A 22,827-nucleotide genomic window follows, 5' to 3' on the forward strand; every position below is an offset into this window, starting at 1 on the left:
CATATACCCTACAACGTACCTGCACAATTTTATCATTGTACGACACACAGTTCAACAGATATGACACCATACACAATTAGAAGCGCGGAAAACTAGCCTTTCCTTAAAATGGGGCACAGTAAAATTTCAGCATGAGGTATGACGTTTTAATTTATTACTTCTGCACTACCGACTTTATTCGCAACACAATTATTTTACAATATCCACAATACCACTGAATGTACCTACAAAATCATATCATTGTACGACACTTAGTTCAGGAAGTATGACGTCATAAACATTGATATGCGTCAAAAACTTGCTTTCGCTTAAAATTGAGCGCAATTTACCCACAATATATTCATCCAGTCTCTCATAATGAAATCACTTGTTGGATTTCAACAAACTTCAAGCATACTTTCAAACATTTTCTAAACCTTTTCTCGCGTACGTGCTTAACGTCAAACATTCAGCATATTACTTTAAAAATGTGTTAATCAGACGTTTGAAGCTGCTTTATACATGGGATTTCGATTCTTTAAACAATCGTTTGTTTACTGGAGGGAACTACATTCACTGAGATGACGGTCAGCCGTGATCACATTGGACAACTTTTTCAAGAACATTGCGACATTTCCATTAGGAACGACACTTTCCTTTTCTATCATTTTTTTAAAAAAATTATTACTCAGAACGAAGTCGACTTCAGCGCGCAGAACGTAAAAGTTGCGCGCAGGGCGAACTACTACACACAAGTATAGCGGTAGGCAGCAGTGATTGGAATAACAGATGCTTCGTGTGGGAATGTACGTCGAGAGAAGCAAGGGCTGATCGTAACATAGACAGCAGCCTCACCCTCCGAATACCTAACGACAGCAGTTACAATCATATTTAAAAATATTCACAATACAGAAACGCAGTTCTCGCAGAAAGTGTCAGTAAACGTAAGAAAGACGCCACAGTTATGCATAGATCAATAATCTGGGAGTTTACAAGATGCACGATATTCATTTCAAAGTTATAAATGTTGGGTATGGCTCTGTTCCAGAGGACCGTTTTCGAAGGCAATATTTAACTAGAGATTCACCCCACGGTTATTAAGAGCGTTTACCTCTGTTTGAGATGGATTTGGCCTCAATCTTCAGTTTTTGAAGAAATCGCCCATCATCTACATCTACATTTATACTCCGCAAGCCACCCAACGGTCTGTAGCAGAGGGTACTTTACGTGCCACTGCCATTACCTCCCTTTCCTGTTCCAGTCGCGTATGGTTCGCGGGAAGAATGACTGCCGGAAAGCCTCCGTGCGCGCTCTAATCTCTCTAATTTTACATTCGTGATCTCCTCGGGAGGTATAAGTAGGGGGAAGCAATATATTCGATACCTCATCCAGAAACGCACCCTCTCGAAACCTGGACAGCAAGCTACACCGCGATGCACAGCGCCTCTCTTGCAGAGTCTGCCACTTGAGTTTGCTAAACATCTCCGTAACGCTATCAAGCTTACCAAATAACCCTGTGACGAAACGCGCCGCTCTTCTTTGGATCTTCTCTATCTCCTCTGTCATCCCGACCTGGTACGGATTCTACACTCATGAGCAATACTCAAGTATAGGTCGAACGAGTCTTTTGTAAGCCACCTCCTTTGCTGATGGACTACGTTTTCTAAGGACTCTCCCAATGAATCTCAACCTGGTACCCGCCTTACCAACAATTAATTTTATATGATCGTTCCACTTCAAATCGTTCCGCACGCATACTCCCAGATATTTTACAGAAGTAACTGCTACCAGTGTTTGTTCCGCTATCATATAATCATACAATTAAGGATCCTTCTTTCTATGTATTCGCAATACATTACATTTGTGTAAATCTATGGTAAAAAGTCCTTCACACTCTTCCAGGTCTGCTGCTTGATAAGCCAGTGCTAGATCGTCAACAAATTGGATCTTTTTCCCATTAGTGTTGGGCATATTGTCAGTATAAAGATTAAAAAGGGTTAGTGATAGCACAGAGTCCTGCAGTATACCATCATTTAGCCTTTCTCTCCAAGGAATTCTTGGAATCGCATGTTGCATTCATTAGATTAATCAGCATTTTCCGTGATACGATTTGTGCAAATTTAAGTAGCAGACTGGCGCCATACGGTATCCAATGCGGCTGTAAGACAACAAATCCTACTGCAATCTTTTTGGTAATCTGCTTCGATAAAAGATCTTAATGTCAATACCTGGTCACAGAAACTGCGATTCTTCCAGAAACCGGTTTGTTAGAGAGGAGTTACTCTGACAATTAATGGTTGGATTTAGCAATATTCTTTGTAGTAGTTTATAAATTAAACTAAGTAGTGATACAGTAAGTAATGTGATGTTTCGTTGCCATCTTTACCATGTTTTTTGGTAGCTATTGCTTTTTGCAGCCTTAAATTTTACTGGCAGTTTTCCAGTAGTCGAAATAACGTTATATAGGTGTAACAGCCTCTGCTTAGAATTCGGGCCCGCGTTTTTCAATAACTGTGGACACATGTCATCAAAATCGGTCGCTTTGTTTATCCGCACACTTGCCAAAGTTCTTCTCATCAGTTGTGAACTGGCGCGAGGGCTCTGGACAGGGAAGTAGCTGAGAACTTTTGAGTCAAATGGTTCAAATGGCTCTGAGCACTATGGGACTCAACATCTTAGGTCATAAGTCCCCTAGAACTTAGAACTACTTAAACCTAACTAACCTAAGGACATCACACACACCCATGCCCGAGGCAGGATTCGAACCTGCGACCGTAGCAGTCCCGCGGTTCCGGACTGCAGCGCCAGAACCGCTAGACCACAGCGGCCGGCACTTTTGAGTCGTTACAATATCAATCTTAGTCAGTGGAGCCGTGTCCTTTAGAGGTATTGGAATTAGGACGAAATGTGGTCGAGTTGAGGTCTCCAAAAATATTAATTGAACCGTTCACCTTTGGAGAATTCCGTCTGCAATAAATGTGCAAGTCAGGCGAAGAACACTGTATGTTAAGTGGGTGACGTAATGATGCCAGTCCCGTGTATTTTGTGATTGTTCGTCGATAATGAACTGTCTTCAGCACTAAACGTAAGGCTCAGCAAAAGTGTGACACATATAAGTGTTCTGTATTAAGTATGGTCGAATACCCACTTAATCAACCAAAGACATTGTCGTTATAATGGGTCACGGAACCATGAGAAAGAAGGCCGCACGATAGGCGATAACTTCAACGTCATGAAAAAGTGTCAACAGGTACATAGACTGCCCTATTGGCCCATACGTCGGTCGGCGGAGAAAAAGTAAATCAGTGTCATCGATGGCCAGCGTATAAGGAATTGTCTACTGTTTGGCAAAAAAAGTGAACCACCCAGAAGGAGAGGAATAAATGAAATGATACTTCACGGGTTGAAAGGGTATGTGATGTTACACAGAAATTGGAAGTATGAGCCCCGAGCTGGTCCCACACATATTCTATTGGGGGCGGATTTGGGGATCTTGTTGACCACGGGAGATCTCGATCATCATGCAGACAGTTTACTAGACACGCGTGTCATGTGTGGACGAACATTGTGCTGTTGAAAAATGGCATCACGATACTGTCATAGAGAGATATCACATGAGGACGTAGGATGTACATGACACACCATTGTTCCATCTTAGTGTAAGTCATTTCTCCTTCTAGTACGATATTTATGAACGGTACTTTTGTTTCCAAACTGTGGTTGACTGTCAGCTTGTTGTGAGGCTGTTTCATGATCTGATTTACACTCAAACATTACTTCTGACGGTGTGGTCAGGACTTGAGCACTACTGAATTGCACGTTTTGTGTTTTATGCGAGCATTAGAAGAGTTCTGTTTCAAAGTAGCAAAGATGAACAAGTACTCATAGCTCTTAAGAAATGCATTTTAGAGCACATGTTTACTGGAGTTTTTTTCTTGTTTTGGTCCATACTACCAGTTCCCAAAATATGGAAAGCAAAGAATTTGCAGTAGAAGAGGTTTGTTTCACAGTATCGAAGATGAAAAATTGCTCGTAGCTCTTAAGGTATGCATTTTCGACCCTATGTTTACTGAGACTTTTTTACTTCTAGTATCGTGTACTTTCAACTGTATGTGTTTACACCATTAATTACGATACACCCTGTATAATAACAATGGACCCAATACCGTTCCCTGTGTCACACCTCTAGATAGTTGGTTAGTTGTTCCGTTGATAAAATTCACTATAAGTCTTATGATGTGGAACGTGTCAACAGACCAAATATAGAACACTTACATACAGCTGAGTAAAAAATAAACGATAATATTTATATGGCTGAATGCTAGCCATTTAAGGTTTTTGTGATTATTCCCCTATCTGAAGACGCCAATTCAGTATACACTCCGTGAGTTTCTCAATGCAACACTCTGCGCCCTTTTAGTCTGGAGGGATGTTAACTAATTACCAGCAAGATTTCTGATACCATAATGTTTGAGCATCTATAAGGGAATACTCTGAACCGCACAATCCATTGCCTTGGACGAATCACAGAAAATACCGGCTGGCAATAGTTTATCATTTAAATTTTGTAAAATCTGATTGGTGAATTGAGAAATAGGGTGTTTCATGGACAGACTCATTTAGTATTCAAATTGAGACTAAGTATCTTATTTCTGGAGAGATGTGTTATGGTGCTGGTAAATTATATTTTCTGCTGCCTCCGGAAAAGAGGTAAGTAGCGTGATTTTCCTAAATCGCTCCAGGCAAATGCCGGGATGCCTCCTTTGAAAGGGCACGGCCGACTTCCTTCCCCGTCCTTCCCTAATCCGATGAGACCGATGACCTCGCTGTCTGGTTTCCTCCCCCACAACAACCCAACCCAAAGAGGTAAGTAGTGACAATGGTCCCTAATTATTAATATCTGTCTTACTTACTTTCTTGTTAAGGAATCTGACAACAGCCTACTTCAGTCCGTCTGGAAATATATCTTGTGATAGTGATGTATTGGATATGTGACTGAGCACGATGCATATATGAGACACAGGATTTTACTACTTTACTTGACATACTGACAAATCCATGATATGTTTTAGTTTCGAGAGAGTTAATTACATCTGGGTGGATCGCTTGTGAATTTCCCGTGACGTCGCTTATCATCGCGCCCCGAAGAATTTCCGCCCGCTCTGCAGTCAGTCGGGGCTCGCACGGAGCCAGCCGGCGGAATACGCTTTCACTGTCGCCGCCGCACGCTTTCGGTTCTTTCTGCAGACGCTGTGGCCTCCAGCATATCCGGGTCTGTAAACGGAGCTGCTGAGTCGGGTGCGACGTGTGTCGCCGTTCCCCTGACACAAGCACAAACAAACAACCAAACAGCGCATCGGCATTTCCGCAGAAGCTGCCCGAGCCTGCCCACATGCTCCCAGCTGCGTTAAATTGTCTCGGGTCCTTTTCCTCCCTGGTCGAAGTAGCATCAAAGTAAAGCCCATAACGTCTTTTCCACGCATTTCTGATTCGACACTCCGTCATCGTTGCTGTTTCTCCAACATCTACATGTGATACGAGTTCGCACACGCTACATTCGGAATTCGCTGCTATAGGGAAGTCTTTTGTTTTTATAGAAGGCCATCTTAACTCAGGCATTCAGCGAGAGCTGGTGGACAAGAGACTGACTTAACCGCGAACTGTGAGTGCTGCGCCACTTCCTTCTGGGCGCGGCGCTTAGGTGGCTCACGAAAATTTTGTATAAACACAATACTGAGGATTATATTATTTATTTATTCGTCTGGCTCACACACAGTTTAAAAATACAGGTATATAACGTTAGTGTTACCATACATAACATGAATATGACAATACAAAATCATGAGGTAGCTTCAACGCCCCTAGTAGGAATGCAAGGGGCATTCGCCTATAATGTGGCTGTTTGTCTGGTTCGGAGCCCCACAGTCACAAACCGGAGACACTGCAGCGCCCCATTCGTCCTTGCCCGGTGCGAGCTCTGTTCAATTTGACCCACGGTTTCCTGTCGAGTTCTGTGCCAGCAGCATCACAGTCATACCTTCGGAACCACTCACTCACTGAAAATCATCTCATTTGTCACTACACCTATAAAAGATACGAAGACACCGTGTAATTTATGACAAAACACAGCTAAGTCAATAACGCTTTTTGATATAACAGAAAGATATGCACATCGCCATCCTACAACTATTCTTATACGCTGGTAACTTCCACAGCGTTTCAGTTAGCGAAATAAAACCTGAGTCTTCACGTTCTCAATAAAAAAGGGCGAAGACGAAATACACTGTACTCGCGCAGACGCTACTTACAGATCGAACATACATATAGCATCTTCAAAAATCCTGTGGTCGAAGCGACCACACGGATGTCATACCTTATACTTCTTTATCGCTCTTACTGACATGGAAAGCTTTTGATCACTTTGGAACTGATATAGGATTATTTTTTATTATGGTCATTGTGAATGATTCATGTCTTAGTCTCCAGCAAGGTTTACTGGTATTCTTATTACAGATTTTTTTATACTGTATGCCATAATTAACAACAGAATGAAAATTATACAAGCATTCACAATTTTTTGAGTTTATGTACAGATCAAGAGTTGACTCAGAAGTACCGCTAGAAAAGTACGAGGAGAGTAAGGGCGTCAGGAGATGGCGTTTCCATTGAAAATATTAAAACCACAGGCAGAGTAATATAAAAGCCACTTGTGAGATTATTCACAGAATGCGTCGAACGACAATTCCCCAGGAGTGGAAGGATACAGTACTATTCAAGAACTGAGACAAAATATAGACCTACCGGACATATTTACGTCTTGAACAAGATGTTTACTAAAAATACCACACAGCATGTAGAAAAACGCTATGTTTACCAGCAAAGGAACTGGGTGGCTTTAGAAGTGGATGTAGAGCTACTGACTATTTGTAAATGATCAACGAAATTGCAGTACGGAACGCTGAATATAAGTCTGCGAGCCACAGATTTTGAGTAAGATACCACTCAGTTTCCACTAAATCTGACGTAAACAGCCCTCGAGAAAGAAAACAGTGATGCAAGAAATATTAGTCTACATGGGGATATATACGACAATGCCACAGTTTCCAAAAATTTAATCGGGATAGTGAAAAGTTCAAAATTGAAAGACTTGTTAGAGAAGGAGATCCAATGTTACGAATACTACTGTCAGCAGCCAAAGATGAAATTATAAACTCCCCTAACTGGGAAAAAGAAATTCGTGTAAACGGAGCACACAAAAACCACCTTCGTTTTGCGGATGATGCTGTAATGTTCTCCTCTACTGATAAAAATTTCAACAACGCATCGAGGAACTTAATAGAGCAAGTTTCATGGTAGACCCGAATACCAGTTAGAATAAGACAAAGATAATGTACAGCCCACATACAAAAAATAAAATAGAGAAATTAACAATGACGTCATAGGATGAGCTGATGTGTTTTTTTATTTAGGGCCGTTGAAAATAAATGAACGAACAACCAAGGAAATAAACAGAAGAGTAAAAAATAGGTGTATATTGGGAATTACTACACTCCTGGAAATTGAAATAAGAACACCGTGAATTCATTGTCCCAGGAAGGGGAAACTTTATTGACACATTCCTGGGGTCAGATACATCACATGATCACACTGACAGAACCACAGGCACATAGACACAGGCAACAGAGCATGCACAATGTCGGCACTAGTACAGTGTATATCCACCTTTCGCAGCAATGCAGGCTGCTATTCTCCCATGGAGACGATCGTAGAGATGCTGGATGTAGTCCTGTGGAACGGCTTGCCATGCCATTTCCACCTGGCGCCTCAGTTGGACCAGCGTTCGTGCTGGACGTGCAGACCGCGTGAGACGACGCTTCATCCAGTCCCAAACATGCTCAATGGGGGACAGATCCGGAGATCTTGCTGGCCAGGGTAGTTGACTTACACCTTCTAGAGCACGTTGGGTGGCACGGGATACATGCGGACGTGCATTGTCCTGTTGGAACAGCAAGTTCCCTTGCCGGTCTAGGAATGGTAGAACGATGGGTTCGACGACGGTTTGGATGTACCGTGCACTATTCAGTGTCCCCTCGACGATCACCAGTGGTGTACGGCCAGTGTAGGAGATCGCTCCCCACACCATGATGCCGGGTGTTGGCCCTGTGTGCCTCGGTCGTATGCAGTCCTGATTGTGGCGCTCACCTGCACGGCGCCAAACACGCATACGACCATCATTGGCACCAAGGCAGAAGCGACTCTCATCGCTGAAGACGACACGTCTCCATTCGTCCCTCCATTCACGCCTGTCGCGACACCACTGGAGGCGGGCTGCACGATGTTGGGGCGTGAGCGGAAGACGGCCTAACGGTGTGCGGGACCGTAGCCCAGCTTCATGGAGACGGTTGCGAATGGTCCTCGCCGATACCCCAGGAGCAACAGTGTCCCTAATTTGCTGGGAAGTGGCGGTGCGGTCCCCTACGGCACTGCGTAGGATCCTACGGTCTTGGCGTGCATCCGTGCGTCGCTGCGGTCCGGTCCCAGGTCGACGGGCACGTGGACCTTCCGCCGACCACTGGCGACAACATCGATGTACTGTGGAGACCTCACGCCCCACGTGTTGAGCAATTCGGCGGTACGTCCACCCGGCCTCCCGCATGCCCACTATACGCCCTCGCTCAAAGTCCGTCAACTGCACATACGGTTCACGTCCACGCAGTCGCGGCATGCTACCAGTGTTAAAGACTTTTTTTTTTTTTTCACTAGCTGCTTATATTTTATGACCCACCGTCTAATTTCTTATGGTGGGTCGTATATTGCCACTTAGCCGCTGTGACTGGGTCCGGGGTCCGCAGTGACTGAAAGTAACACCACACCGGCTCCCGTCCCGCCACGTGGAGGCGGGCTCTGTTTAGATCCATTTGATATCTTTTTTTTTGTGCAGCATTACAAAAACGTATAACTAATACAAAATCAAGTACGATATTAATAAACAAAACGAAATTAAATATTTAGAAAGAAGGAAGGAAGAGAACTGAATAAAGAAGTTATAGGTATAATATTGCCCGTCACCTGGTTGTGGGCGGCGGCCCGGGTCTTGGAATGAACCTCAAGACGCTGGCCGTTGCTCACCATGCCTTTAACATCCACTATCCTAGAAACTACCTTAACTAGAAGAGATTAGGGTACGTTAAAGCTAGAAACTAAGACTAAGACCTCCATGTCCAGCCTACTAAACTATTTACGATATACAATAGAGAGGTAACTGATTTTGTGCTTGGCTCAAAGTTGCTAATGAAAGGGTACTCGTAGTAAAAGTAATAAGGTAATGACGCTAACGGTTTGTGTTGAGCCTACAAGGCTCCTAGTAGAGTACACCAGGCGCAAGCACCTCCCGGCCCCGCCGACAACACGACCTGAACGGTGGTTTTCCCCGATCTACCATAGGTATCCGTCGGGTTGGGCTCAAAAGAGAGGAACCACAATTAAGATCCTTCCATCCAGGACGTGCGCCGCCTCTTACCAGGGGGGCGTGGGTCCCTTGAAGAGGTGCCCAACTTTAAGCTTCACATGAGAAGTTCTTAGTATAGTGGAGGTTGAGGTATAGGCTGTGTAGGTTAGTTGTACAAACAGTTCACACTGAGCCAATGAGACTTACAATGATACGTGGTGTGGCAGTTAGCACCTTCCGGCCCCGCCAGCAACACAGCCTGAGCGGTGGTTTTCCCCGATCTACCATAGGTATCCGTCGGGTTGGGCTCAAAAGAGAGGGACCACAATTAAGATCCTTCCATACAGACTGTGCGCTGCCTCTTAACGGAAGGCGTAGGTCCCTTGAAGAGGTACCTAGCTTTAAGCTCTTATTGAACATGGAGATGCTGTTAACTGTTTATATATAAGGTGCAATCTGTTTTTAGGATTGTGTGTGATTTGTGCACCTCTTGTCGGTTGTTCCACTCTATTCTTTGAATTTAACTTGGTTGACACTATGGATCATCCGCGCTGGACGCTTCAATATCTGTGTTGGTGTCCTGGTCTGTATCTGTTTCTTCTTCATCACTCGTGGTGCTAATCATATCTGTGCCCCCCTGGGCATCGTGACGTCTGTTTGGACCGACTTGCCTTCGGTAGGGTCTGTTGCGCAAGTATTCTATTTGTTGGATCTTCGAGATTTCGTCCGTTAGTTTGTTGAGTTCAGTCCACCTTTCCGGGTCGCGAATTATGGCATGTAGTTCGTTCTGTGTGTTCAGGCGATTTATGTGTACTGTGTGTCTTATGTTCGTGCGTTGTCCGCAGAAGAAGACAGTATGTTCAGGGGAACCTTCTTCCCCGCATGTGCATCTATTAGTCTGCTGCAGACTCACGCGGTACAGGTGCGTGGGATAAGGGCCATGTCCTGTAATGAAATGTACCATACCGCGGCTGGGATCAATATGTTTTAGTTTTAGTCTTTCCCGGATGTCAGGGAAGAAGTTGTATACACGGCGGCCCTTATCGCTGTTGGCCCACTCGCTCTGCCAGGTATCCACTCGCCATGCTCTGAGTTGGCGTGTTGTCTCAATCGGTACACCAGTGATCTGCCGAACCTGGTCTATTCTCCCCATCCTAAGCCAGTACATTGCTGCGCGGTACCTGATGGTGATATCTATGGGGAAAATTCCCATGACGACACATAGTGCGTCATTTGATGTTGTGTTAAATGCCCCTGTTAGTCGAAGTAGAACACTTCTTTGGCCTCGACGTACAATGGTTCTGTTGGTTGAGAGATTTAACCTGTGGGCCCACGTACTGGCAGCAAAGCATAGTACTGACTCGAAGAGAGCGCAATGGTATGTTCGTGTCACTGACAGGGGTAGTCTGAATTGTTCCGAATTTAGCCTAGCCAGTTTGTGTAGTATCTTTTCTGCTTTGTTTGTGCATATTCGCATGTGTTCGTGGAAGTTCAATCGTTCATCAATGTATACTCCTAGATAGCGTGTGACTGCTAGTCTTCTTATGTTAGTGTCCCCGATTTTGACTATTGGGTTCCTGCGCAGGATACCCTTTAGCAATGTATAAGTTGTTTTGTTTCCTGCTATCTTTAATTTATTATCTGTGCACCATTGGGTTATTGTCCTAAGTGTTCCATTGGCTCTTTCTTCTAGCTGGGCACGGTTATTTGCTGAAACTACGACGAGTAGATCATCAGCATAAGCGACAGCTCCATCTGTCAAGATGTGCTCCTCTAGTAACAGTAGGAGCGGTTCTATAACTATTTCCCAGAAGATAGGGCCGCAGATCGACCCTTGTGGACAGCCTTTTGTAATTCGTTTAATCACTTTCTGGTTGTCCATTTGCCAAACGACCGTTCTGTCTCTGCAGTAGTCCATGAAACTATTATACAGAGACTCCGGTACCTGCAGGTGTCTGAGCCTCTTAAACAAGGCCGGCCACCAGAGGTTGTCGAAGGCACCTGAGATGTCTATCATAATTGCAAGTGTGTATTTGGAGGGTGTGTCGTGTACTATTTGGAGTGCTCTGTTAATTGCGTCGTCTATAGACTGCGATGGAGCTCCGTATGCCACGGCAAACTGGCTGACACTGACGGCGGCGGTGCACAAATGCTGCGCAGCTAGCGCCATTCGACAGCCAACACCGCGGTTCCTGGTGTGTCCGCTGTGCCGTGCGTGTGATCATTGCTTGTACAGCCCTCTCGCAGTGTCCGGAGCAAGTATGGTGGGTCTGATACACCGGTGTCAATGTGTTCTTTTTTCCATTTCCAGGAGTGTAGTATACGCAGAAAAACAAAATAAATTGACCAGGAAACGTTGGACCATGGGTGGGCAGCAGACGGTCTGCGAGCCGCTCCGGTCCGCGAATGGTTTCAATCCGGCCCTTAGATCAAATTCCAGATGAACATAAAATGAATTTACTCTCTCAAAAGCACGTGTTTTGAAGCATAATTTGATAGTGTGATGTGTCTGAAAATGGGCACCAGTCATATGGGTGCGTTTCCCCATAATCATTGACGTCACGACTGACATTATGCGCTAGAAGCAGTGCCATCGTGTCGTGACGAGGTGGCTAGGGAGCTTAAGGATGTATGTGACTGAGGCCCGCGGGTCAGCGAGGAATGGCTATCCCCGCATTAGTCCATTGACACATACAGACCGCGAACTTGGGTGTTAAGGTTTGAAAACAACATCTAAGTCACATCACGGAGGGCAAAAAGCAGAGATTTTGTGATTGTGTACTATGCGACGTGGAGCCGACAGTTACAGTTTTTCTCGTTTATGGCTGAAGTCAATCACTGATTTTAACAACTGAATTACTTCTATAAGTATTGAACATGTAGCAGTACAGTTAACTTAATTTCTCCGAAATTCCCACTATTAAGGCAATATTAATGTACATACATTGATAGAAATAATATGGAAATAGGTTCAAATGGCTCTAAGCACTATGGGACTCAACTGCTGAGATCATTAGTCCCCTAGAACTTAGAACTAGTTAAACCTAACTAACCTAAGGACATCACAAACATCCATGCCCGAGGCAGGATTCGAACCTGCGACCGTAGCGGTCTTGCGGTTCCAGACTGCAGCGCCTTTAACCGCACGGCCACTTCGGCCGGCTATGGAAATAGGAGTTGAATGGTAAGTACAGTAAGTGTTTTGACACTGAGTATCACATAACGTTACCACTACCTACAACGTTGTTTCGTGGAACATTTCGTGATTTTAGAGAATAATCAGTAACTGTATATGTGCCGATGGCTATAATTTTTACATTTGACCAGCTGAAAGGGTAACAAACAGTTTGAAACACTGTACTGACAGTTCTTTCTTTTTTTCAAATGGCAGAATTACAGTTCTTCAGTGAATTAATGTTTTTCTGGGAGTGCGAGGCATTTAATTCACTGCCTCAACAAGAGTAAATCATGAAATATTAGTTTGGAGATCCCTCATCAATACTTTTGAAATGTTCTGTTATTCTGTCATAAAAGTGACATCCATTTCTGTCCATAATGTCCGGTTATTACGCAAAATAAGGGTTTATGTTTTACGACTATTGCTCAATCCAGAGCGGATACTGAAACAATGTCAAGGTAAGACACATATGATATTAGAAAACTCTGGTAGTGCGTTAGATATTAATATTTTGTCGTCTCAAAATCTTCATCGTTCATCGGTTTTCACATCTGAGAATCAACACAAACACTAACTTTCGACTCATGGGCATCTCTCTGCAAGGATTTTGAAATATGCTTGCTACAAAGCTTTGCGTAGTCGTTTGGCTTAAAATGCACCACCCTCAAGGACGGTGTTCAGTGGCAGCAGGATATGATATATGCATAATGAGGGGCTTACAGTGACTGTTTCACTTGTCAGGGTCATCGGCGATCAAATGGTGCTCAGGAGACCCGTCTGTGCATTCACTGTTTTGTCTTTGCAGGCAGCAAATGTGCGAAGATTTGAACTTTTTAATGAACAACCATTCAATACTAATGAGTACACACTCTTGGTTAACAGCTTCAGCCATTTGAACGGGTTCTCATCATGGGCCTCGGGGAAGCTGGATGGTCGTTTCGACGGATTGCTAGATATGTTGGGTACAATGTATCAGTGGTGTGTCGCTACTTTCAACAGTGGTCTGCGGAACATTCTCACACGTGTAGATCAAGTTCTGACGTCCGCGTAGGACACCGAAAATCATCCAGAGATGAAATCAGGACACATATTACACCTGCGTGTCGTCAGGGATCACTGGTACCTGTCTACTTGCAGCAGGAATAAGAAAACGTGTGCCTCCACCCAGGCTACTATTCACACCACGACACCGCCAAACATGACTACTCTGGTGTCGTGAAAGAGGTGACTGGAGAGTGGTATGGCTGTCTGTTGTCTTCAGTGATGGTGATCAAAAGTATCCGGACACCTGACTGAAAATGACTTACAATTTCGAGGCGCCCTCCGTTGGTAATACTGGAATTCAATATGGTGTTGGTCCACCCGAGAGCCTTGATGACAGATTCCACTCTCGCAGGCATAAGTTCAATCAGGTGCTCTAAGGTTTCTTGGGGAATGGCAGCCCATTCTTCATGGAGTGCTGCACCGAGGAGAGGTGAGGCATGGCACGAAGTCGGCGTTCCAAAACGTCCCAAACGTGTTCTACAGGATTCAAGGTCAGGACTCAGTGCAGACCAGTCCATTACAGGGATGTTATTGTCGTGTAACCACTCAGCCACACGCTGTACGTTATAAACAGGTGCTCGATCGTGTTGAAAGATGCAATCGCCATCCCCGAATTGCTCTTCAACAGTGGGTAGCAAGAAGGCGCTTAAAACATCATTGTAGGCCTCTGCTGTGATAGTGCCACACAAAACAACTAGGGGTGCAAGCCCCCTCCATGAAAAACACGACCACACCGTAACACCACCGCTTCCGAATTTTACTGTTGGCACTACATACGCTGCCAGATGAAGTTCACCGGGCATTCGTCATACCCACACCCTGCCATCGGATCGCCACATTGTGTACCTTGATTCACCAGTCCACGCAACGTTTTTCCGATGTTCAATCGTCCAATGTTTAAGCTCCTTACACCAAGCAATGCGTCGTTTGGCATTCACCGGCGTGATGTGTGGCTTATGAGCAGCCGCTCGACCATGAAACCCCAGATTCCTCACCTCCCGCTTAACTGTCATATTACTTGCAGTGGATCCTGATGCCGTTTGGAATTACTGTGTGATGGTCTGGATAGATGTCTGCCTATTACACATTACGACCCTCTTCAACTGTCGACGGTCTCTGTCAGTCAACAGACGAGGCTGGCCTGTACGCTTTTGTGCTGTACGTGTCCCTTTACGTTTCCACTTCGCCATCACATCGGAAACAGTCGGCCTTGGGATGTTTAGGAGTGTGGAAATCTCGCGTACAGACGTATGACACAAGTGACACCCAATCACCTGACCACGTTCAAAGTCCGTGAGTTTCGCGGAGCGCCCGATTCTGCTCTCTCACGATGTCTAATGACTACTGAGATCAATGATATGGAGTTCCTGGCAGTAGGCGGCAGCACAACGCACCTAATATGAAAAACGTATGTTGTTGGGGGTGTCCGGATACTTTTGATCACATAGTGTATGTTCTGTGTGTAAGCGAGTGATGGACGTACAAGAGTATGGCGTAGACCTGGTGACCTGCTCGTTCCAGACTGCATTCGTCCACGACTCACAAATCTCATGGTGTGGAGAGGGCATCAGTTACAACTCAAGCTCGCATTTGATGTTGCTGCAAGGTAAAGTAGCCGGCGCGTGCTACAATGCACTGGTTGTTATCCTCGCGGTACTGCCATTTTTTCGACAGGGAGGCGAAGTGCTTTTTCAGCTGGACAATGTATGTCCATATCCGGTTGCTGCGACGCAACATGCTCTTCCTGATGTAGAACTACCGCCCTGCTCAGCAACATCACGAGATCTCTCGCCAATTGAACATGTATGGGACATGAAGAAGTGGGAACTTGCTCCTTCTCCAGGGCCTACAAGAACCATTGCCGAATTGCAACAAAAGGCGTGAAATGCTTGGGACAACCTATCGTAGGAAGCCATTTGGCACCTCTAAGAACGTTTACATGCGAGAATACACGCCTGAGTTGTCGGCTGAGAGAGCCACACTGTGTACTGATGCGACTATTGGGCACCCTTTTCGGAGACATGTGCGTTACGTTGGGTCTGATTTTGTCATCATGTAATTCTACAATGATGCGTTTTTTTCCAGTAGTGTGTTTCACAAATTTCGGCATGTAGTTTTACGAGGTATACTTATAATAACCATTCAATTCGTAATATTTAGGCGCAACTAAATACTCTCAAATAGAACGCTATTTGAATTTTCTTGGTAACAAAGTTACTCCTTAACTTCAGCCTCTAAGTTCACTGGTTTAATCTCGAAAAATGCGTTCCCTTTTTTATATTTTTTTTAATACTAATGTAGTCCGTAGCTCGTGGTCTTCGGTAGCGTTCTCGCTTCCCGCGCACGGGGCCCCGGGTTCGATTCCCGGCCGGATCAGGGATTTTTCCCTGCCTCGAGAGGACTGGGCGGTGTTGTGTTATCTTCATCATCATCATTCATCCCCATTACGGTCGGAGGTAGGCAATGGCAAACCACATCCGCTACGAGCCTGCCTAGTCGGCGGTGCGGGTCTCCCGCATCGTTCCCTACGCTCCTCGGAGTATGGGACCTCATCATCATCATCATCATCATCATCATCATCATCATAATACTAATTTAGGTACCTGCGAAACAAAATATTACTTCTTTCCACATATCTTTCGGCGCAATCAAACGTTGCACAATATTATACCATTGTGGTAAAGAGATTTTTAAAGAAAAAATACAATTAAGATAAACTGAACAGTATTCCAAAAGTCGCCTGCAAATAGATGTCAAAGTAGTCAGCTGATTGAGGTGTTTGGTTTCAGGATAATGACGTCACGAGCGATCTGCATAGCTTGTGGCCTGCGCAAGAAACAGGTGGAAATGGAAGACGTAATTACAATTGTAATGAAAATGACATGCGGGAGGGACATATATGCGTCGAACTGAAGACCGTAATATACAGGGTGTTACAAAAAGGTACGGCCAAACTTTCAGGAAACATTCCTCACACACAAAGAAAGAAAATATGTTGTATGCACATGTGTCCAGAAACTCTTACTTTCCATGTTAGAGCTCATTTTATTACTTCTCTTCAAATCACATTAATCATGGAATGGAAACACACAGCAACAGAACGCACCAGCGTGACTTCAAACACTTTGTAACAGAAAAGTTCAAAATGTCCTCCGTTAGCGAGGATACATGCATCCACCCTCCGTCGCATGGAATCCCTGATGCGCTGATGCAGCCCTGGAGAATGGCGTATTGTATCACAGCCGTCCACAATACGAGCACGAAGAGTCTCTACATTTGGTACCGGGGTTGCGTAGACAAGAGCTTTCAAATGCCCCCATACATGAAAGTCAAGAGGGTTGAGGTCAGGAGAGCGTGGAGGCCTTGGAATTGGACCGCCTCTACCAATCCATCGGTCACCGAATCTGTTGTTGAGAAGCGTACGAACACTTCGACTGAAATGTGCAGGAGCTCCATCGTGCATGAACCACATGTTGTGTCGTACTTGTAAAGGCACATGTTCTAGCAGCACAGGTAGAGTATCCCGTATGAAATCATGATAACGTGCTCCATTGAGCGTAGGTGGAAGAACATGGGGCCTAATCAAGACATCACCAACAATGCCTGCCCAGTCCGGCCCCGGTAGCTGAGTGGTCAGCGTGACGGAATGTCAATCCTAAGGTCCGTGGTTCGATTCCCGGCTGGGTCGGAGATTTTCTCCGCTCAGGGGACTGGGTGTTGTGTTGTCCTAATCATCATCATTTCATCCCCATCGACGCGCAGGTCGCCGAAGTGGCGTCAAATCGAAAGACCTGCACCAGGCAAACGGTCTACCCGACGGGGGGCCTTAGCCACAAGACATTTCATTTTACACTGCCTGCCCAAACGTTCACAGAAAATCTGTGTTGATGACGTGATTGCACAATTGCGTGCGGATTCTCGTCAGCCCACACATGTTGATTGTGAAAAATTGCAATTTGATCACGTTGGAATGAAGCGTTATCCGTAAAGAGAACATTTGCACTGAAATGAGGATTGACACATTGTTGGATGAACCATTTGCAGAAGTGTACCCGTGGAGGCCAATCAGCTGCTGATAGTGCCTGCACACGCTGTACATGGTACGGAGACAACTGGTTCTCCCGTAGCACTCTCCATACAGTGGCGTGGTCAACGTTACCTTGTACAGCAGCAACTTCTCTGACGCTGACATTAGGGTTATCGTCAACTGCACGAAGAATTGCCTCGTCCATTGCAGGTGTCCTCGTCGTTCTAAGTCTTCCCCAGACGCGAGTCATAGGCTGCAATGTTCCGTGCTCCCTAAGACGCCGATCAATTGCTTCGAACGTCTTCCTGTCGGGACACCTTCGTTCTGGAAATCTGTCTCGATACAAACGTACCGCGCCACGGCTATTGCCTCGTGCTAATCCATACATCATATGGGCATTTGGCAACCCCGCATTTGTAAACATTGCACTGACTGCACAACCACGTTCGTGATGAACACTAACCTGTTGATGCTAGGTACTGATGTGCTTGATGCTAGCACTGTAGAGCAATGAGTCACATATCAACACAAGCACCGAAGTCAACATTACCTTCCTTCAATTGGGTCAACTGGCGGTGGATCGAGGAAGTACAGTACATACTGACGAAACTAAAATGAGCTCTAACATGGAAATTAAGCGTTTCCGGACACATATCCACATAAAATCTTTTCTTTATTTGTGTGTGAGGAATGTTTCCTGAAAGTTTGGCCGTACCTTTTTGTAACACCCTGTATACAGGGTGTCTCTCCTACGAATCGTCAGGCGAATTTTCTGTAGTGTTTCGGCAGATATTTTCAATTTAGTTTTTGCAATGTGTAGCTGGAGTCAGCCCAGACAGTGCTGATCACGTCATTTATAGGGCGGCCAGTGCCGACGGAAAGCGTCGGTTTCTTTCTCGTAACACACAAAATGATTTTTAAAGCGGAAACTTGACAGGACGGTCCCAGATCAGCGCAGTGCAATATTTGTTTTATCAGTGTTTATTAACAGGAACCGTAAAACACGAAAAATAAACAGCAATCCAGCAGAGACTCAATAGCGCTGCATGTTTGGCGGCAGCAGTCAGTGCGGGCCAGGGCGGTGTCGTCGTTGCTGGAGTAATGGTTATTCTTCGTGTTTTACGGCCCCTGTTAGTACACACCGATAAAACAAATGTTGCACTGCCCCTGATGTGGGACCGCTCTATCGAATTTCCGCTTTAAAAATCATTTTGTTTGTTACGGGAAACAAACCGACGCTTTCCGTCGACACTGCGTCACATGAAACACGTGATGAGCAATATATGTTTGGGCTGACTCCAGCTACACAAAGCATAAACGAAGTTGTAAATATCTGCTGAAACACCAGAGAAATGCGCCTGACTACTTTTAGGAGCGACACCGTGTATAAATGTCATTTGATGGCCTTCATCCAGCAGTGGGTGTCAGATGGCTGATGGTGGCGCCTTTATGGTCACCGATACATTACCCTGTGTTAGTCATAATAAAACGAGACACTACAGTCACATACGCAGCAGCTAGACGGGTACGAGCTCCACACAAGGGATACGGTTTAAATGGCTCTGAGCACTATGGGACTTAACTGCTGTGGTCATCAGTCCCCTAGAACTTAGAACTACTTAAACCTAACTAACCTAAGGACTTCACATACATCCATGCCCGAGGCAGGATACGAACCTGCTCTGTAGCGGTCGCGCGGTTCCAGATTGTAGCGCTAGAACCGCTCGGCCACCACGGCCGGCTAAGGGATACGTTTCAGTGTCAACTTCACACTACGTCGTTGTATTACGAGACAATACAAAATACAACGCAACCGATGCGGGAGCTATACATGCCATGTGATTAGATCTAGACACATCGAGGTTCTACATCGTCGTTACCTCATCGCACATGCATGGAGAGAAGTCCAAGGTAAGGTCGTAGCTTTCATGCGCAACGGCTTATTCTTAATGTCATTCGATTCATTACCGGTGATGGAGGGAATCAGTGACACTTGAAGCATGAGGCGACGAAACGTGCTTGCAAAATGCCAAAATTGATTAAGTGAGTGGTGTGCAAATTATGCAAGGAGTGAACAAAAAGAACAACAATCTCTGCGCTAAACATCGTAGATAACTGTGAGCAACCAAAGAGGCTATTATTCCGCAGTGCATTCTAAGTAAAATGTAAATAATGTTTCGTCAGGGTCCTGTTCGCTATGAGCAGACTTTTATCTTTCAGTATTTCAATATTCATCATTTGTAAGTGCCGCAGTCAGTCACTGGCGAACTAATATCCACATCCGTAATTACACTTTTAAATGAGGAATTCAACGCTTTGGCTTTCTCGTCACTTTTAGCTTTCAATGCTGCACCGATCCACGGTGGATTGGCTGGAAGGTTGGTCGTGAAGAGTAAGCACGAAACATAACCACACCAGACAAAAAATTAATCACTCACAGGAGAAATCATGCTAATACCGTGTACCGCTTTTAACCTTGGTATTGGGCTCCACAAGTTTCTTCAGGTATGAGATATCCAGCTCAAGCCATTCATTCATGATCTGACCACGTACTAACACCGAGTAATGTAGCGCGCCAATGGAGGAGCAGTAGGGTGCTCAAGTTTCCGACAAAGCAGGAACAGTAGGCGTGCAGAGCTCTGAAAAAAGCTATCGTCATCTCACAAGACGGTAGTGTCGACGGCGTACTCCTCGTAACGATGTAGAAGAAAGAGCTACATTTTGTCACCAAAGACCCCGAAATAAACATGGTGTATCATATTAACGGTAACCTGAATAAGTGGGCCCAAGACATGGTACGAAAAACAACACCAAAACAGCACAGACGTCTTCCAGCCTGAACTAAATCCTCCACGAATTGTGGGCTGTGCACATTAACGGGCTGTCGGTGAAGTACAAATTTTGCATTATATGAGTATAAAAAGAGGAGTCAGACCGCACTACACTTCTACAGTCATCTACTGTTCACGTTCTGTGTCGTCTGTACGAAAATGTGTAACTTAGTCCTGGTGAGCGATGGTCTTTTGCTAGGTACCCGACTCCAGAAGTCCATTCCATACAGTTCTCTTCTGAATATTCGCTAGGAAAAAAGTCGAGATGGCCGCGGATTCAGTGACTGCTGAGTTTGAAATCTACTGTCACTGATAGGGCGTGCCACTCGTCTCCGGTTGATGTCGTTTAGGATCTTTTCACAGCCGCTGTTTTTATGTCGTGTTACATGGCTGCAAGTGCTATCCCAGAGCTTGTTCACACGTTGGACAGTCCGCGTTGATACTCCAACAAATCGGCTAACTTCATTAACGGTGTGGTCACGGTGTCACGTCTCCACACGGACCCACCTCACTGAAGTCAATCAACACAACCGACTGGCACACACACGCTACTTCACTACCACGACTGAGCTTAGTGTGAACAGGACAGAAAAGAAGGAAGCAGGCGGTGGCGGCTGACCTGTTGGAAGAGATGGACGGTGTCGCTGGCGTAGTGGGGGATCTCGTCGCCGCCCTGCAGCACCACGGCCGCGTCCTCGGGCACCCTCGTGTTCTTCCGCAGGCGGTCGCACAGACGGCGCCGGTTTACCGCGAACAGCTCCATGGGGACGGCCAGCGTGTGGTCGCCCATCATGTACACCGCGCCGGAACCGCGCCTGCGAAACAAAACACACCAAGGGGAAAGAAATTATACCTCTGATGTTTGCCAGTACAGCCATCATAAGTGGTACAAGTTAAAATGATATCGAAACATAGAGTGTAAACTACACTCATGCTCATAAATTAAGGGTAATGCTGATACCTGGTGAAACAAAGCTCTGGTGGGCGGTTTGCGACTTTAAATCACCTCGAGCTATGACCATGCGGTGCATTTGACCTGCGATCGTCGCACGGTGGCGCTGGCAGCAGTCTACATACGCAGAGGTGTGTTGGTGCATGTCAGAGTACGGTGCAGCGAGTAAGTGTGCAGATGTTTTCAGACGTGCTAATGGTGACTCTGTGTTGCAAATGGCTCAAAGGACACATATTGATGGCGTTATGAGGGGTAGAATATTAGGGCGACTGGAGGCTGGCCAAACACAGCACGTCGAGGCACGGGCCCTCCGTGTGCCACAAAGTGTGATCTCAAGATTATGGCAACGATTCCAGCAGACAAGAAACGCGTCCAGACGCTACAGTACGGGACGTCCACAGTGTACAAAACCGCAAGAAGACCGATATCTCACCATCAGTGCCCGCAGACGGCCACGGAGTACTGCAGGTAGCCTTGCTCGGGACCTTACCGCATCCACTGGAACAGTTGTCTCCAGACACACAGTCTACAGACGACTGAACAGACATGGTTTATTCGTCCGGAGACCTGCAAGGTGCATTCCAATGACCCCTGGTCACAGGAGAGCCCGTAAAGCCTGGTGTCAAGAACACAGTACACAGTGATTGGAACAGTGGTCCCAGGTTATGTTCAAGGAGGAGTTCAAGTATAGTCTGAACCCTGATTCTCGGCGAGTTTTCATCTGGCGTGAACCAGGAATCAGATACCAACCCCGTAATGTCCTTGAAAAGGACCTGTATGGAGGTCGTGCCTTGATGGTGTGGGGTTGGATTATGATTGGTGCACGTACACCCCAGTATGCCTTTGACAGAGGAACTGTAAGAGGTCAGGTGTATCAGGACGTCATTTTGCACCAGTTTTTTTTTTTTTTTCAGGGGTGCAGTGGGTCCCACCTTCCTCCCGATGGATGATAATGCACGGCCCCACCGAGCTGCCATCGTGGAGGAGTACCTTGAAACAGAAGATATCAGGCGAATGGAGTAGCCTGCCTGTTCTCCATACCTGAACTCCGTCGAGCAGGTCTGGGATGATCTCGCTCGACGTACCGCTGAACGTCTGGGAGGCTACACCCCAGCAGCTGCTCGACCACCTGATCCAGAGTATGCCAACCCGTTGTGCAGCCTGTGTACGTGTGCATGGTGATCAAATTCCATATTGATGTCGGGGTACATGCGCAGGAAACAGTGGCGTTTTGTAGCACATGTGTTTTGGGACGATTTTCTCAACTTGCCACCAATACCGTGGACTTACAGATCTGTGTCGTGTGTGTTCCCTATGTGCCTATGCTATTAGCGCCAGTTTTGTGTAGTGCCACGTTGTGTGGCACCA

The 22,827-nt window shown here is 45.7% G+C and overlaps 1 protein-coding gene across 2 annotated transcripts in view; it reads right to left on the reverse strand.

Moving 5' to 3' along the window:
- The window catches only part of LOC126088618 (xaa-Pro dipeptidase), an 884,445-nt gene that overhangs the window by 834,008 nt on the left and 27,610 nt on the right, over positions 1-22,827 (reverse strand). For both annotated transcript variants that reach the window (XM_049906848.1, XM_049906847.1), the window contains exon 2: positions 21,127-21,322. In XM_049906848.1, the coding sequence (XP_049762805.1) occupies positions 21,127-21,322 (196 nt within the window). The remainder of the gene's footprint in view (positions 1-21,126; positions 21,323-22,827) is intronic.

This window comes from Schistocerca cancellata, chromosome 6 (assembly GCF_023864275.1).
Source record: "Schistocerca cancellata isolate TAMUIC-IGC-003103 chromosome 6, iqSchCanc2.1, whole genome shotgun sequence".
In the NCBI taxonomy this organism is placed as follows: domain Eukaryota; kingdom Metazoa; phylum Arthropoda; class Insecta; order Orthoptera; family Acrididae; genus Schistocerca; species Schistocerca cancellata.